Raw genomic sequence first — 16,128 nt, forward strand, 5'->3', positions numbered from 1 at the left:
GTGATGGGGTAGGTACAGCAGATGGCATCATGTGACTGTGATGGGGTAGGTACAGCAGATGGCATCATGTGACTGTGATGGGGTAGGTACAGCAGATGGCATCATGTGACTGTGATGGGGTAAGTACAGCAGATGGCATCATGTGACTGTGATGGGGTAAGTACAGCAGATGGCATCATGTGACTGTGAGGGGGTAGGTACAGCAGATGGCATCATGTGACTGTGAGGGGGTAGGTACAGCAGATGGCATCATGTGACTGTGATGGGGTAGGTACAGCAGATGGCATCATGTGACTGTGATGGGGTAGGTACAGCAGATGGCATCATGTGACTGTGATGGGGTAGGTACAGCAGATGGCATCATGTGACTGTGATGGGGTAGGTACAGCAGATGGTTGGTTTGTAGGTTGCATAAAGAGAATGTTGTGTTGTCTCAGACATTGCGTCTTTCCCATAGGCACTCGCTGGTGTGCGCAGTCTTGCTGGACTCACTCTGAAGGTAGAGGTTGAGTGCCGCTCATTGGAGGAAGCTTTAGAGGCAGCTGAGGCCGGAGCTGATATCATCATGTTAGATAACTTACCTGCCGAGGTGCTTGAGATAGTAACTTATGTTTGTGTCCCAGTGTTATTTGTTCAATCTCCTGCTGTCTCTGTGTGTTATACACTCACTCTCTGTCAGACTCCTGCTGTCTCTGTGTGTTATACACTCACTCTCTGTCAGACTCCTGCTGTCTCAAATTTTTCAGCCAATAGGAATGCAAGGGATGCCATCTTGAATTGCGTCCCTTGCATTGAAGATTAAGTGTATGGCGGAGACCGTATGAAGAGGCTGTTCCGCGCCGGATTTCTTCAGGATGGACCCACTCCGCGCCTCCGGGATCAAGATAGAAGATGATGAAGACTTCTCTCCGCTTGGGTCAGGACGTCGCCACTGGGCTGAAGAGGCCGCCTGGATGAAGATTGTCCAAGCGGGACTTCAAAAACTGTAAGTGGATCGTCAGGGGGTTAGTGTAAGGCTTTTTTTAAGGGTTTATTGGGTGGGTTTTATTTTTTAGGTTAGGGTCTGGGCAGTAAAAGAGCTAAATGCCCATACAAATGCACTTTTCGGGGCAATGGGGAGCTTAAGTTATTTTAGATAGGTTTTTTTATTTGGGGGGATTGGTTGGGTGGTGGGTTTTACTGTTGGGGGGGTGTTTGTATTTTTTTTTTACAGGTAAAAAAGCTGATATCTTTGGGGCAATGCCCCACAACAGGCCCTTTTAAAGGGACACTGAACCCAAATTTGTTCTTTCATGATTCAGATAGAGCATGCAATTTTAAGCAACTTTGTGATTTACTTCTATTATCAAATTTTATCAAAAATTATCAAAAAGAATGCATCTAAGCTTTTTTCTTGGTTCAGTACTTTGGACAGCACTTTTTTATTGGTGGATTCATTTATCCACCAATCAGCAAGGTCAACCCAGGTTGTTCACCAAAAATGGTCCGGCATCTAAACTTACATTCTTGCATTTCAAATAAAGCTACCAAGAGAATAAAGAAAATTTGATAATAGGAGTAAATTAGAAAGTTGCTTAAAATGCCATACTCTATCTAAATCACGAAATAAAAAATTTGGGTTCAGTGTCCCTTTAAGGGCCACTGGTAGTTTATTGTAGGCTAGTTTTTTTTGGTTTTTTTGATAGGGCTATTAGATTAGGTGTAATTCTTTTTTATTTTTGATCATTTGTTGTTTTTTTTGTAATTTAGAGTAGTGTTAGGATTTTTTATTGGTAGTTAGTTTAAAATTATTTTTTTTAATTTGAGAGGTAAGTTTTAATTTAATTTAAGATAGGGAAATTGTAATTTTAATATAAAGTTAGGGGGTCGTTAGGTTTAGGGTTTACTAGTTTAAATTAATTTATTTTGTTGTGGGGGATTTCGGTTTAGGGGTTAATAGTTTATTTTAGTATATTTTGTTGTGGGGGGCTTGCAGTTTAGGGGTTAATATTTTATTTTAGTATATTTCGTTGTGGGGGCTTGCGGTTTAGGGGTTAAAAGGTTTATTATAGCGGCGGTGTGGGCGGACGGGAGATTAGGGATTAATATTTAAATAGTGTTTTTTATGCGGGATGGTGGCAGTTTAGGGGTTAATAACTTTAGTATAGTGGTGACGATGTCGGGGAGCAGCGGAATAGGGGTTAATAAATTTTATTAGTGACAGCGATATTGGGAGCAGCAGATTAGGGGTTAATAAATGTATTAGTGTTTGCGATGCGGGAGGGCCTCGGTTTAGGGGTTAATAGGTAGTTTATGGGTGTTAGTGTACTTTTTAACACTTTAGTTATGAGTTTTATGTTACAGCTTTGTAACGTAAAACTCATAACTACTAACTTTAGATGGCGGTACAGATCTTGTCGTTTTAGGCTGTAACGCTCTCTTTTTAGCCTCATCGCAAAACTCGTAATATCGGCGCTATGGGAATCCCATGAAAATACGTAATTTTTTACGTGTGCGGGACTGCTGTTGCGGTACAGGCTAAAAGGTGTGCGGCACACCTATACCGACAAGACTTGTAATAGCTGCGGTGCTGTTTTAACACTGAAAATGCCATATTTTCAGCGTTATAAGCCGCAACGCAAAACTTGTAATCTAGCTGTATTTTAATTACTAAGCCCTCTTACCTAACACCCCCTAAAGTAACCACAATTACTACAAAATTATAATTAAACACTAAATTACAAAAATGAATCTAAGATGACAAAAAATAAAAAAGTCTAACATTACAGAAAAAAATAAACAAAATTATCAAAGATAAAAAAATTAAACCTAATCCCTATGAAAATAAAAAAGCCCCCTAATCTAAACTAACAATAGCCCTTAAAAGTGCCTTTTGTAGGGCATTGCCCTAAGTTAAACAGCTCTTTTTAAGTTTAAATACTAAGTCCTCCTTGACAGTAAAAAACCCCCACCCACCAAACCCCCCAAAATAAAAAAAACCTAACACTTAAAAAAACCTAAATCTACCCATTGCCCCAAAGGGGCATTTTTATGGGCATTGCCCTTAAAAGGGCATTCAGCTGTTTTACAAGCCCATTAAATCCCTAATCTTAAAAAATAAAAAATAAACTAAATTTAACCCCCAAATAGGTACTCACCGTTCCTGAAGTCCGGCGAAGAAGGTCTTCATCCAGACGGCTCCATCATCTTCTATCTTCATTCGGAGCGAAGGCGGCACGATGCGGAGGTGCGGAGCTAGCTTCCCTGATGCACGGATCCTCAGTGGCGTTTCTCAACGGTGGTCTTCAGCGGGGGTGGTCTAAAGCTGTGCGGAGCTCCGCTTCCTGTGATTGTCCGCTGCACACTGAAGATTAAAAGCAAGGTACCCCATTTTTATTGGGGTACCTTACATTCCTCTTGGCTGAAATTTTGAAATCAGCCAATAGGATGAGAGCTACTGAAATCTTATTGGCAGATTTGAACAGCCAATAGGATTTCAGTAGCTCTAATCCTATTGGCTGATTTCAAAATTTCAGCCATTAGGAATGCAAGGTACCCCAAATTGAATGCGGTACCTTGCATTCAATCTTCAGTGGAAGACTGCCGCCGTTGAGGACCGCCGCTGAGGATCCACGCATCGGGGAAGACAGCTCAGCACCTCCATGCCGCCTTCGTCTTGGATGAAGATAGAAGATGATAGAGACGCCTGGAAGAGGACCTTCTCCGCCGGACTTCAGGAACGGTGAGTACCTATTTGGGGCTTAGTCTTAGGCTTTTTTTTTTTAAGTGGCTTTATTTTTTATTAGATTAGGTTTTTTGGGCTGGAAAATAGCTGAATGGCCTTTTAAGGGCATGGCCCATAGAAATGCCCCTTTAGGTTTAGGTTTTTTTAGTGTTAGTTTTTTTATTTTGGGTGGGATTTGGTGGGTGAGGGGTTTTACTGTTAGGTGGTAAATGGCAATTAGTTTAGGTAAAAGAGCTACTTAACTTAGGGCAATGCCCTAAAAAAAGCCCTTTAGATTAGGGGTGTTTTTATTTTGGGGGGATTTTTTATAGGGGTATAAGTTTAGATTTAATTTTTTTATTTTGGATAGCTTTGTTTATTTTTTTGGGTAATTTTACATCTTTTATTTTGTGTAATTTTAGCATTGGGGTTTGTAGTTTTTTTGTTTTTTTTTTAAATAGACTGCCCTCTGAGCAGGCTTATCGCCTAGTATATTTATATGTGTGTGTGTATATATATATATATATATATATATATATATATATATATATGTATTTATATGTGTGTATATATATATATGTATTTATATGTGTGTATATATATGTATTTATATATGTGTATATATGTATTTATATGTGTATATATGTATTTATATATGTGTATATATGTATATATATATATATATATATATATGTGTGTATATGTAACAAACACTCGCCTTGCGCTCACACTACCCGTCTAATGCTTCCTCCTTCCTGGCTACGGCACACTGGAGCGTGGGAGACGTCACTCATAGACGTTCTGCGCAGGGGATCCAAGCTGCAGCGCTCACTTCATCCAAAGAGCGCTGAAAAAGTGTATAGGATACAAAGAAAAGTCCGGATCCTCAAATGCAGATAAAACATAAATCCTTTATTTGATAATGCAGGTAAAAGCATAGAGTATCGGCAGATACAGTTATTTAAACCAAGACTGACATTTTAACATAGACAGCTGGGCAATCTGCAGCAGACATGTTTCGTGCCTACAGGCACTTGTTCACTGCTCACAGGTGTCCCAGCTCATTATCCTTAAATAGGTATTTCTTAATGGTATAGAGACTCAAATGAGTAAATGGTAATCTAATTATTGTCTATGTTAATAACTATTATAATATATACAAATCACAGATACATATATACATATGAAAGTCACTAAGCTCAGATAAACACTTCAGTTCATACACTTAAAAATACTAATATGAACTATTGAAGATTAAATATGAATAAATACACATAAACTCTGTTCATAATCTTATAACCTAATGCATATAGTGAACAATCATAATATAGAGGGGCAATATACAAAGACAAGTGTATTAAATAGAGTGTGGAAGTCTAAGGATTAGATTTATACTTTCCCCTGTTTGATGTATAAATATACAAAATTCCTCTCTTATTTATGTTAAATATACAAATCTATGTCCCTTCTAAAATTTAATCCTTGCGGAATGATAGTATTGAGGGAAAAAATCCAGAATACTTCCCTAAAGCTAAATACTAGGGAAGTATTCTGGATTTTTTCCCTCAATACTATCATTCCGCAAGGATTAAATTTTAGAAGGGACATAGATTTGTATATTTAACATAAATAAGAGAGGAATTTTGTATATTTATACATCAAACAGGGGAAAGTATAAATCTAATCCTTAGACTTCCACACTCTATTTAATACACTTGTCTTTGTATATTGCCCCTCTATATTATGATTGTTCACTATATGCATTAGGTTATAAGATTATGAACAGAGTTTATGTGTATTTATTCATATTTAATCTTCAATAGTTCATATTAGTATTTTTAAGTGTATGAACTGAAGTGTTTATCTGAGCTTAGTGACTTTCATATGTATATATGTATCTGTGATTTGTATATATTATAATAGTTATTAACATAGACAATAATTAGATTACCATTTACTCATTTGAGTCTCTATACCATTAAGAAATACCTATTTAAGGATAATGAGCTGGGACACCTGTGAGCAGTGAACAAGTGCCTGTAGGCACGAAACATGTCTGCTGCAGATTGCCCAGCTGTCTATGTTAAAATGTCAGTCTTGGTTTAAATAACTGTATCTGCCGATACTCTATGCTTTTACCTGCATTATCAAATAAAGGATTTATGTTCTATATGTGTGTATATATATGTATTTATATGTGTGTATATGTATTTATATGTGTATATAGGTATTTATATGTGTATATATGTATTTATATGTGTATATATGTATTTATATGTGTATATAGGTATTTATATGTGTATATATGTATTTATTTCATCTAAGTGGCAAGAGTCTATGAGCTAGTGACGTATGGGATATACATTCCTACCAGGAGGGGGCAAAGTTTCCCAAACCTTAAAATGCCTATAAATACACCTCCCACCTCACTCATACCTTAGTTTTACAAACTTTGCCTCCCTGTGGAGGCGGTGAAGCAAGTTGTGAAAGGCGCTTCTAAGCATATTGAAGCCCAATTCCTCTCAGAGTACAGTGTTTGTCAGAGGGATGTGAAGAGAGTATCGCCTGTTGATTTAGTGGTTTCACCTAGGGGAATTCTATTCAAAGGCTCTCTGTAATTGGTCGCAGGGATTCATTCCTTGCCTCCCTTTTCAGATTGACGTTATACTCCTCTACCATTACTTCTGCTGATATTTTTCAGTACTGGTTTGGCTGTCTGCTATATGTGGCTGGGTGTCTTCAGGTAAGTATATATTATTTTTTTTTAAGACACTCTCAGCTATGTTTGGCACTTTATGTTATAAAGTTTTAAATATATATATTTGCCATGAGTCCGGTCTATGTTTAATTCCCTTTTGCAGTCTAACAGTTTCAGTATGGAATTTATGTTTTGGGGACTTTATTTAAGTACATTTTTTTCTTACCTCAGTTTTTCAAATTTGACTTTGTTTTTCAAAATTTTTGCGGGCAAACTAGGCTCGCGAGGACACAAAATGCTGTATTTTATTGTGTCATTTGTGACACAAAATTTTTGTTGTGCGAAATGCGTCATTTCTTGCGTCTTTGTTGACGCAATTTTTTTGTCACAACATCGCGCCCGTTATGACGCAAGTTGTGTCATTTCTTTGTGTTAGCTTTGGTGCCACAAGTTTTTTTCTCTGCATTTGCGTCATCTTTGTTTGCATCATTTTTGGCGCCTACATTTGTTATATTAAGCCTCTCCCTCTTTGGCTCGCTGCTTTCATTTTATTATAGAGAGCTATGATGCTTGCTTTTTTATTTTATTTTTTTCTATAAAAATTCTATCATGCATTTTTCCTATTTTCTGAAACCGTTACATTGTGGAAATTGGATATTTTGTCTAAATGTTATTTTTCTTTTTTTTTACATTTTGCGAGATGTCTCAAACTGATCCTGCCTCTGATGTTACTGTAGAAACCAAGATGCCTGAACACAATTCTACCAAAAGCTAAGTGTGTTATTATTGTCAAGCTGATTTTATTCCCTCAGCTTAATTATGGGCACTTATTTTATCATATTATTATATGCTGATAATGTTTCTATGTGTACAATTACATTTACTGTTTTTACTTTCTCAGTTTAATGTACCTAAAAGTTCTGCAGATATAAAAATGTTACTGCTGCAGCCATAAGAAGGCTATGACTGCTATTGCACCATAAAGGTCTTTCCAAACTTGTTATAGATTTAATCAATTTTGTACTGACTGACAGCATACTTAAGTATCTTCTGCTGATGAGGGTTCCTTTCTCTCAGAGGATCCTGCATCAGAGATAGTAATTGACTAATCATCTTTTTTTAAATTTAACATTTTCGTTCTCTTTTAAGGAAGTATTTTTAACCTTACATATTGAGGAGTCTAGTTCTCCTAATATCTAAGTTGATAATTGTTTAAATTCTGTGTTAAAAGATTTCTAAGGTTACTCCTGAGGGTTTTTTCCTATTCTAGATGCTATCTGTAATATGTTTGCTAAAGAATGGTCTAAACCTGGTTCCTTTTTGGGAATGTACTGCTATTCCTATGGAAGATAGTACTTATTTTTTTTAGGATCCTTTAAGGAAGCTTGAATCTTACCTTAGAAGAGCATATTTAGATACTGTTTATATTCTTAGGATGATGTTGCTAGTGCTTCAACTTTCTGGTTGAACAGTCAGTGTAGCAGTTATCAGATTCTGAAGTATATAACATTGTTTTTGCTTCAATATACGAATAATTTTATTTATGATACTGTATTTGATGTAATTTAAGATTAATGTCAAATCTATGTTTTTAGCTATTCTATTTAGAAGACCTTTATGGTTTGAATCTTGAAATTCTGACATGGTGCCTAAATATAAATTATCTATCTTTTCAGGGTAATAATTTGTTTGGTTCTCAATTGGATTGTATTATCTCCATTATATCTGGTGATAAGGGAGTTTTTTTCTGCCCTTAGATAAGTAATTTAAGGGTAAATTTGAAGCTCTCATTTGTTTTTGTTCCTTTCGTCAGGATAGAGAACAGAAAACCTCTAATTTCCCTAAGGCTTCTTGCTCTAATTAGAGGCTATCTCTGAATTGGAATAATTCCAAGCCTTATAAGAAACCAAATTTAGCCTTTAAGTCCACATGTAGGTGCAGCCCTCAAACCAGTTCTTCTGGTGTGGAGGGGGCAGATTTAGTTATTTCAAGACATTTGGACAGGTTCAGTCCAAAATCAAAAGAATATTGTTTCTCTAAGGTTTTGAATAGATTTTAGAATGAGACCTTCCTTGGGAAGATTCTTTCTCTTTCATGTTGCAACGAACCCTGTAAAGGCTTAGGCTTTTCTGAAATGTGATTCAGAACTAGAGTTTTCAGGGGTGATTGTACCAGTTCCTCAGCAGGAACAGGGATTGGATTTGTATTTTCAATCTACTCATTGTCCCTAAGAGGGATCCAATCCTGGATCTGAAAACTTTAAATCATTTTGTAAGAGTCCCAACTTTCAAGATGGTGACTATAAGGACTATTCTACCTTTTGTTTAGCTAGGTTATTTAATGTCCACTATAGACTTACAGGTCGCATATTTTCATTTTTCGATTCATCCAGATCACTATTGTTTTCTGAGATTCTTTTTTCTAGACAATCATTACCAATTTGTTGCTTTTCCATTTGGCCTAGCAACAGCACCAAGATTTTTCTCAAAGGTTCTTGGTGTTCTTTCTGTAATCAGAGGGTAAGGTATTTCAGTGTTTTTGGACGATGTCTTGGTACTAGTTCAGTTTTTTCTTTAGCTGAATCTCACACAAAACAACTAATGTTGTTTCTTCAAGTATATGGTTGGAGGATCAATTTACCTAAGAGTTTCTTGATTCTTCAGACAAGGTCACCATCTTAGGTTTCCAAGAAAGATTCAGGGTCTATGACTCTTTCTCTAACAGACAAGAGACAATTAAATTGGTCTTAGCTTGTCTAAACCTTCAGTCTCTATAATTCTCTTCACTGATTATGTGCATGAAAGTTTTTATGTCTTATGATCACTGCATCAGACGCAATCTCCTTTGCTCATTTTCATATGAAACCTTTACAGCTTTTGCATGTTGCACCAGTGGTGCAAGGATTATACTCAGTTAACACAGTTGATATACTTTAATGCCAACACTAAGCTTTCTCTGACTTGGTGGTTTAACCCTCACCTTTTTGTTCAAAGGGGCCTCCTTTGTTAGTCCTTCATGGATTGTGATCACAACAGAGGCAAGTCTTTCAGGTTGGGGAGCTGTCTGTGGATCTCTGACAGCACAAGGGGTTTGGAATACTCCATGCTATTTTTAGAGATCTTCAGGCTTGGCCTCTATTTCAAAAGAGACAACTTTACTTTTGTTTTCAATCAGACAATGTCACAGACAGTGGCATATGTCAATCATCAAGGGGGACTTGCAGTCTTTTAGCGATGTAAAAAGTATCTTTGATATTTTATTGGGCAGAATCCAACTCTTGGCAAGACTCTGCGATTCATATCTCAGGTGTAGACAATTGGGAAGAAGATTATTTCAGCTGTCATTTTATTCATCCGGGGGAGTGGTTTCTCCATCCAGATGAGTTTTTTTTCTTTTTTTACTTTTACAGATGTGGGGTCTTCTAGAAATAGATCTGTTGGCCTCTCACTTGAACAGGAATCTTCAGATACCTTTCCAGGTTTGGTGATTTTCAGGCGGAAATGATGAATGCTTTAGCAGTTCTGTTTTTTCCTGCTTTCTTTTTTCCGTCTCTGGTTCTTCTTCCAAAGGGTGATCTCCAAGATCATAATGGAACAATCTTATGTGTTTCTGATAGCATCAGCATGGCTTTTCAGGTTTTGGTATGCGGACTTTGTCCGAATGTTCAGTTGCCAGCTTTGGTCTCTTTTTATAAGACCAGACCTTTTTTGTCTCAAGGCCCAGTTTTTCATAGGATCTCAAATTTCTAAATTTGAAGGCATGGAATTTGAACACTTACACCTAGATTTAGAGTTTTGTCGGTAAAGACCCGTGGTGCTAACGCTGCTTTTTTTCCCAGCGCACCCTTAAGACAACACTGGTATTTAGAGTTGTCTGAATGGCTGCGTTAGCCTCAGAAAAGGGAGCGTTGAGCATAATTTAGCTCCACTTCAACCCTCAATACCAGCGTTGCCTACGGTAGCGGTAAACTGGAAAAACGTGCTCGTGCACGATATCCCCATAGGAAACAATGGGGCTGAGCTGGCTGAAAAAAAACCTAACACCTGCAAAAAAGCAGCGTTCAGCTCCTAACGCAGCCCCATTGTTTCCTATGGGGAAACACTCTCTAAGTCTACACCTAACACCCTAACATGAACCCCGAGTCTAAACACCCCTAACCTTACACTTATTAACCCCTAATCTGCCGCCCCCGCTATCGCTGACACCTGCATTTTATTATTGACCCCTAATCTGCCGCTCCGGACGCCACTGCAACCTACATTATAGCTATGAACCCCTAATCTACTGCCCCTAACATCCACAACACCTACATTATATTTATTATCCCTAATCTGCCCCCCCCAACGTCGCCGCCACCTACCTACAATTATTAACCCCTCATCTGCCGACCGGACCTCGCCGCCACTATAATAAATGTATTAACCCCTAAACCGCCGCACTCCTGCCTTGCAAACACTATAGTAAATTGTATTAACCCCTAATCTGCCCTCCCTAACATCGCCGCCGCCTACCTACAATTATTAACCCCTAATCTGCCGACCCCACCATCGCCGCTACTATAATAAAGTTAATAACCCCTAAACCTAAGTCTAACCCTAACACCCCCCCAATTAAATATAATTTAAAAAATAATCTAAATAAATTTACTATCATTAAATAAATTATTCCTATTTAAAACTAAATACTTACCTATAAAATAAACCCTAATATAGCTACAATATAACTATTAGTTACATTGTAGCTATTTTAGGATTTATATTTATTTTACAGGCAACTTTGTATTTATTTTAACTAGGTACAATAGCTATTAAATAGTTATTAACTATTTAATAACTACCTAGTTAAAATAATTACAAAATTACCTGTAAAATAAATCCTAACCTAAGTTACAAATACACCTAACACTACACTATCAATAAATTAATTAAATAAATTAACTACAATTAGCTAAACTAAAATACAATTAAATATAAACTAATCTATAATACAAAAACAAACAAACACTAAATTACAGAAAATAAAAAAAATTACAAGAAGTTTAAACTAATTAAACCTAATCTAAGCCCCCTAATAAAATAAAAAAGCCCCCCAAAATAATAAAATGCCCTACCCTATTCTAAATTACAAAGTAATCAGCTCTTTTACCAGCCCTTAAAAGGGCTTTTTGCGGGGCATTGCCCCAAAGTAATCAGCTCTTTTACCTGTAAAAAAATACAACCCCCCCAACATTAAAACCCACCACCCACATACCCCAACTCTAACCCACCCAAACCCCCCTTAAATAAACCTAATACTAACCCCCTGAAGATCTCCCTACCTTGAGTCGTCTTCACTCAGCCGAGCCGAATTCTTCATCCAAGTGGAGCAAGAAGATGTCATCCATCCGGTAGAAGTCTTCATCCAAGCGGTGCAAGAAGAGGTCCTCCATCTGGTAGAAGTATTTATCCAAGCGGGGTCTTCTATCTTCATCCATCCGGAGCAGAGCCATCTTCCATCCAGCCGACGCGGAGCCATCCTCTTCAACCGAAGGACTAACGACGAATGAAGGTTCCTTTAAGGGATGTCATCCAAGATGGCGTCCCTCGAATTCCAATCGGAATTAAGGTAAGAAAAATCTGATTGGCTGATTCAATCAGCCAATCAGATTGAGGTTCAATCTGTTCAGATCAGCCAATATTTTTTCTCTATGACACAGGTTTATAAATCTGTTTCAAGGAAATTTTAATTTAGGGTTTGGAAATCTTATATTTCATGGTGTTCCACTCATGATTATTTTTGGCATTTTTCTGAATTCCTAGGATTTTACAGTTTCTTCAGGATGTTCTGAATTCAGGTTTTTGTATGTAAATCCTTTGAAAGGACAAATCTGCTTTTTTTGTCTTATTTCATAAACAGATTGTTCAGCTTCCTGATTTTCACTGTTTGGTTCAGGTTTTGTTTCGTATCAAGCCTTTTATTAAATCATGTTCTCCTCCTTGGAGTCTCAATTTGGTTTTTAAGTTTTTGCAGGTTTTTCCTTTGGAGTCTCTGCATTCTTTGGTTATTTATCTACTTTCTTGGAAAGTGTTATTTATTTGTTTTTTTTATTCTGCTAGAAGAGATTCTGAATTGTCTGTTCTCTCTTGTGAGTCTCCTTATCTGATTTCCATCAAGATAAGCTGTTTTGCGAGATATGTCTTACATTTGTTTGCATTAGGTTGTGAATTTTTAACAACATTAATGGAGAGATTATGGTTTCTTCTTTGTGTCCTATCCCTAGGAATAAAAATATGACTTCCACTATGTCCATAAGTAGTCTTAGTTCTAACATTTACTATCCCTAGGAATATTCCTAAGGGGACTTTACATTCTTTAAATGTGGTAAGAATTGTGCAATATTATGTTGAAACTACTTAGTGTTCAGTAAGACTTCTAGTCTATTTGTTATTTTTTCTGGTTGCATAAAAAGTCTGAATGCTTCTGCCATTTCCTTGACATCTTGGTCGGAGCTTTGGATTTTTAAAGCTTATTTGGAGGAGGAGCAGTATTCGCCTCAGCGTATTACATTCTACTAGATCAGTCGCTATATCTTGGGTTTTCAAGAATGGAGCTTCATTTGATAAAATTTGCATAGCAGCAGCTTGGTCTTCTTTGTATATTTTTACTAAAATGTTACCTTTTTGATGTGTTTGCGTCTTCGGAAGCTGTCTTTGGTAGAAAGGTTCTTCAGGCAGCTGTCTCAGTTTGATTCTAGTGTCTATGATTGAGTTTTTTATCATTTTTATGAAAAACGTAATATTTGAATTTAATTTCTCAGCGGAAATAGCCGTTTTTATTTTATCCCTCCCTCTCTAGTGACTCTTGAGTGGAGTTCCACATCTTGGGTATTATATCCCATACGTCACTAGCTCATGGACTCTTGCCAATTACATGAAAAAAAACATAATTTATGTAAGAACTTACCTGATAAATGAATTTCTTTCATATTGGCAAGAGTCCATGAAACCCACCCTATTTTTTGGTGGTTATGATTTTTTTTGTATAAAAGCACATTTTTGCCAGTTCCTCTTTTGTATGCTTTTTTACACCTCACTACTTGGCTATACATTAAACTGAGGTATTAGTGAGGTGGGAGGTGTATTTATAGGCATTTTGAGGTTTGGGAAAGTTTGTCCCCTCCTGGTAGGATTGTATATCCCATACGTCACTAGCTCATGGACTCTTGCCACTATGAAATAAATTAATTTATCAGGTAAGTTCTTACATAAATTATGTTTTGTATGTGTATATATGTATTTATATGTGTATATATGTATTTACAGACATATATACAACATATAAACACATAAATACATATATAGATATATACGTGCATTGGAGCCCTTTGCAGTTAAGTAGATGAAGACATGAAAAAAACATACGGCTACATTACGAGTTTTGCGTTAGGCTTAAAATGCAGCGTTCACCGGTCCTAACGCTGCTTTTTAAAGCCCGCTGGTATTACAAGTCTTGCAGGTACAGGTGTACCGCTCACTTTTTTGGCCAGACTTGGAAATACCGCAAATCCACTTACGTAAATTGCGTATCCTCTTTTTTTCAATGGGACTTGCATAGCGCCAGTATTACGAGTCTGCCAAAAAGTGAGCGGTACAGCCTCTCCTGTCAAAACTGGTACCTCATATTAAAGTCAGTAGTTAATAGTTTTACACTACAACGACGTAGCATAAAACTCTTAACTAAAGTGCTAAAAAGTACACTAACACCCATAAACTACCTATTAACCCCTAAACAGAGGCCCTCCCACATCGCAAACACTAAAAGAACATTTTTAACCCCTAATTTGCCGAACCGGACATCGCCACCACTATAATAAATATATTAACCCCTAAACTGCCGCACTCCCGCCTCGCAAACACTAGTTAAATATTATTAACCCCTAATCTGTCGTCCCTAACATCGCCGACACCTACCTATATTTATTAACCCCTAATCTGCTGCCCCCAACGTCGCCGCCACTATATTAAAGTTATTAACCCCTAAATCTAAGTCTAACCCTAACACCCCCTAACTTAAATATAATTAAAAGAAATCTAACTTAAAATTCCTATCATTAACTAAATTATTCCTATTTAAAACTAAATACTTACCTATAAAATAAACCCTAAGATAGCTACAATATAACTAATAGTTACATTGTAGCTAGTTTAGAATTTATTTTTATTTTGCAGGCAAGTTTGTATTTATTTTAACTAGGTAGAATAGTTATTAAATAGTTATTAACTTTTTAATAACTACCTAGCTAAAATAAATACAAAAGTACCTGTAAAATAAAACCTAAGTTATAATTACACCTAACGCTACACTATAATTAAATAAATTAACTAAATTAAATACAAATTACCTAAATTAAATTAGCTAAAGTACAAAAACACAAACAAACACTAAATTACAGAAAATAAACAAATTACAGATATATAAACTAATTACACCTAATCTAATAGCCCTATTAAAATAAAAAAACTCCCCACAAAATAAAAAAAAACCCTAGTCTAAACTAAACTACCAATAGCCCTTAAATTGGCATTGCCCCAAAGTAATCAGCTCTTTTACCTGTAAAAAAATAAATACAAACAACCCCCCCAACAGTAAAACCCACCACCCACACAACCAACCCCCAAAATAAAATACTAGCTAAAAAACCTAAGCTCCACATTGCCCTGAAAAGGGCAGTTAGCTCTTTTGCAAGCCCAAACACCTAATTTAAAAAATAAACCCACTCAATACACCCTTAAAAAAAACTAACACTAACCCTCTGAAGATCGACTTACTGGGAGATGTCTTCATCCAAACCGGGCGAACTGGTCCTCCAGACAGGCAGAAGTCTTCATCCAAGTCGGGCAGAAGTGGTCTTCCAGACGGCATCTTCTATCGCGGAGCATCCTCTTCATCCGAAAGACTAACACAGAATGAAGGTACCGTTAAGTGACGTCATCCAAGATGGCGTCCCTTAGAATTCTATCAGCCAGTTGGAATCTATCAGCTAATCGGAATTAAGGTAGAAAAAATCCTATTGGCTGATGCCAATAGGATTGAACTTCAATCCTATTGGCTGATTGCATCAGCCAATAGGATTTTTTTCTACCTTAATTCCGATTGGCTGATAGAATTCTAAGGGACGACATCTTGGATGACGTCACTTAAAGGTACCTTTATTCTGTGTTAGTCTTTCGGATGAAGAGGATGCTCTGCGTCTGATGTCTTGAAGATGGACCCACTCCGCGCCGGATGGATGAAGATAAAGATGCCGTCTGGATGAAGACTTCTTCCTATCTGGAGGAACTCTTCTGCCCGGCTTGGATGAAGACTTCTGCCCATCTGGAGGACCACTTTGCCCCGGCTTGGATGAAGACGTCTCCTGGTAAGTTGATCTTTAGGTTTTTTTTTAAGGGTGTATTGGGTGGGTTTATTTGTTTAGATTAGGGGTTTGGGCTTGCAAAAGAGCTAACTGCCCTTTTAAGGGCAATGCCCATCCAAATGCGCTTTTCAGGGCAATGGGGAGCTTAGGTTTTTTTAGCTAGTATTTTATTTGGGGGTTGATTGTGTGGGTGGTGAGTTTTACTGTTGGGGGGTTGTTTGTATTTTTTTTTTTTTACAGGTAAAAGAGCTGTACTTTGGGGCAATGCCCCGCAAAAGGCCTTTTTAAGGGCTATTGGTAGTTTAGGCTAGGGTTTTTTTTTATTTTGGGGGG

At 37.0% G+C, this 16,128-nt stretch overlaps 1 protein-coding gene across 2 annotated transcripts in view; it reads left to right on the forward strand.

The window, feature by feature from the left end:
* Positions 1 to 16,128, forward strand: part of QPRT (quinolinate phosphoribosyltransferase) — a 137,580-nt gene that overhangs the window by 85,707 nt on the left and 35,745 nt on the right. The window contains exon 4 of one of the 2 annotated variants that reach the window (XM_053695291.1): positions 458 to 589. The exons of the other annotated variant lie outside the window; for it this stretch is intronic. Within the exon in view, the coding sequence (XP_053551266.1) occupies positions 458 to 589 (132 nt within the window). The remainder of the gene's footprint in view (positions 1 to 457; positions 590 to 16,128) is intronic. 2 annotated transcript variants of the gene reach the window in all.

This window comes from Bombina bombina, chromosome 11 (assembly GCF_027579735.1).
Source record: "Bombina bombina isolate aBomBom1 chromosome 11, aBomBom1.pri, whole genome shotgun sequence".
NCBI classification, from domain to species: domain Eukaryota; kingdom Metazoa; phylum Chordata; class Amphibia; order Anura; family Bombinatoridae; genus Bombina; species Bombina bombina.